The following is a 256-nucleotide window of genomic DNA, read 5'->3' as shown; positions in this document are numbered from 1 at the left end:
GGCCCCCACCCCGGGCCCCCACCCCGGGCAGCCCCACGCCTCACCAACTCGAACCGGTTGTTGACTCGGACGCCCTCCTTCCCTGCGCCCCGGGGGCGCCGGCCACCTGGCCCCCGCTTTGGGCCTTCTTCTTCCACATCATCGTCATCGTGGAGGACAAACTGCAGGGCGCCGGGCCCGAGGGGCTCCTGGCCGCGCTGTTCCCCCCTCAGCCTCCGGAGGGCCCGGCGCGACATAGGACCCAACAGTCGCTGAC

General features: G+C 72.7%; 1 protein-coding gene across 1 annotated transcript in view; it reads right to left on the bottom strand.

Moving 5' to 3' along the window:
- Positions 1-236, bottom strand: part of TCF25 (TCF25 ribosome quality control complex subunit) — a 22,229-nt gene extending 21,993 nt beyond the window's left edge. Inside the window, exon 1 of the mRNA XM_007468455.1 lies at positions 45-236. Within this exon, the coding sequence (XP_007468517.1) occupies positions 45-236 (192 nt within the window). The remainder of the gene's footprint in view (positions 1-44) is intronic.
- Positions 237-256: the final 20 nt, after the last annotated feature.

Source organism: Lipotes vexillifer, unplaced genomic scaffold (assembly GCF_000442215.2).
Source record: "Lipotes vexillifer unplaced genomic scaffold, Lipotes_vexillifer_v1.1 scaffold23, whole genome shotgun sequence".
Classification (NCBI taxonomy): Eukaryota; Metazoa; Chordata; class Mammalia; order Artiodactyla; family Lipotidae; genus Lipotes; species Lipotes vexillifer.
Note: the sequence above shows the minus strand (reverse complement) of the source record. Positions and strands in the feature narration are given on the sequence as shown.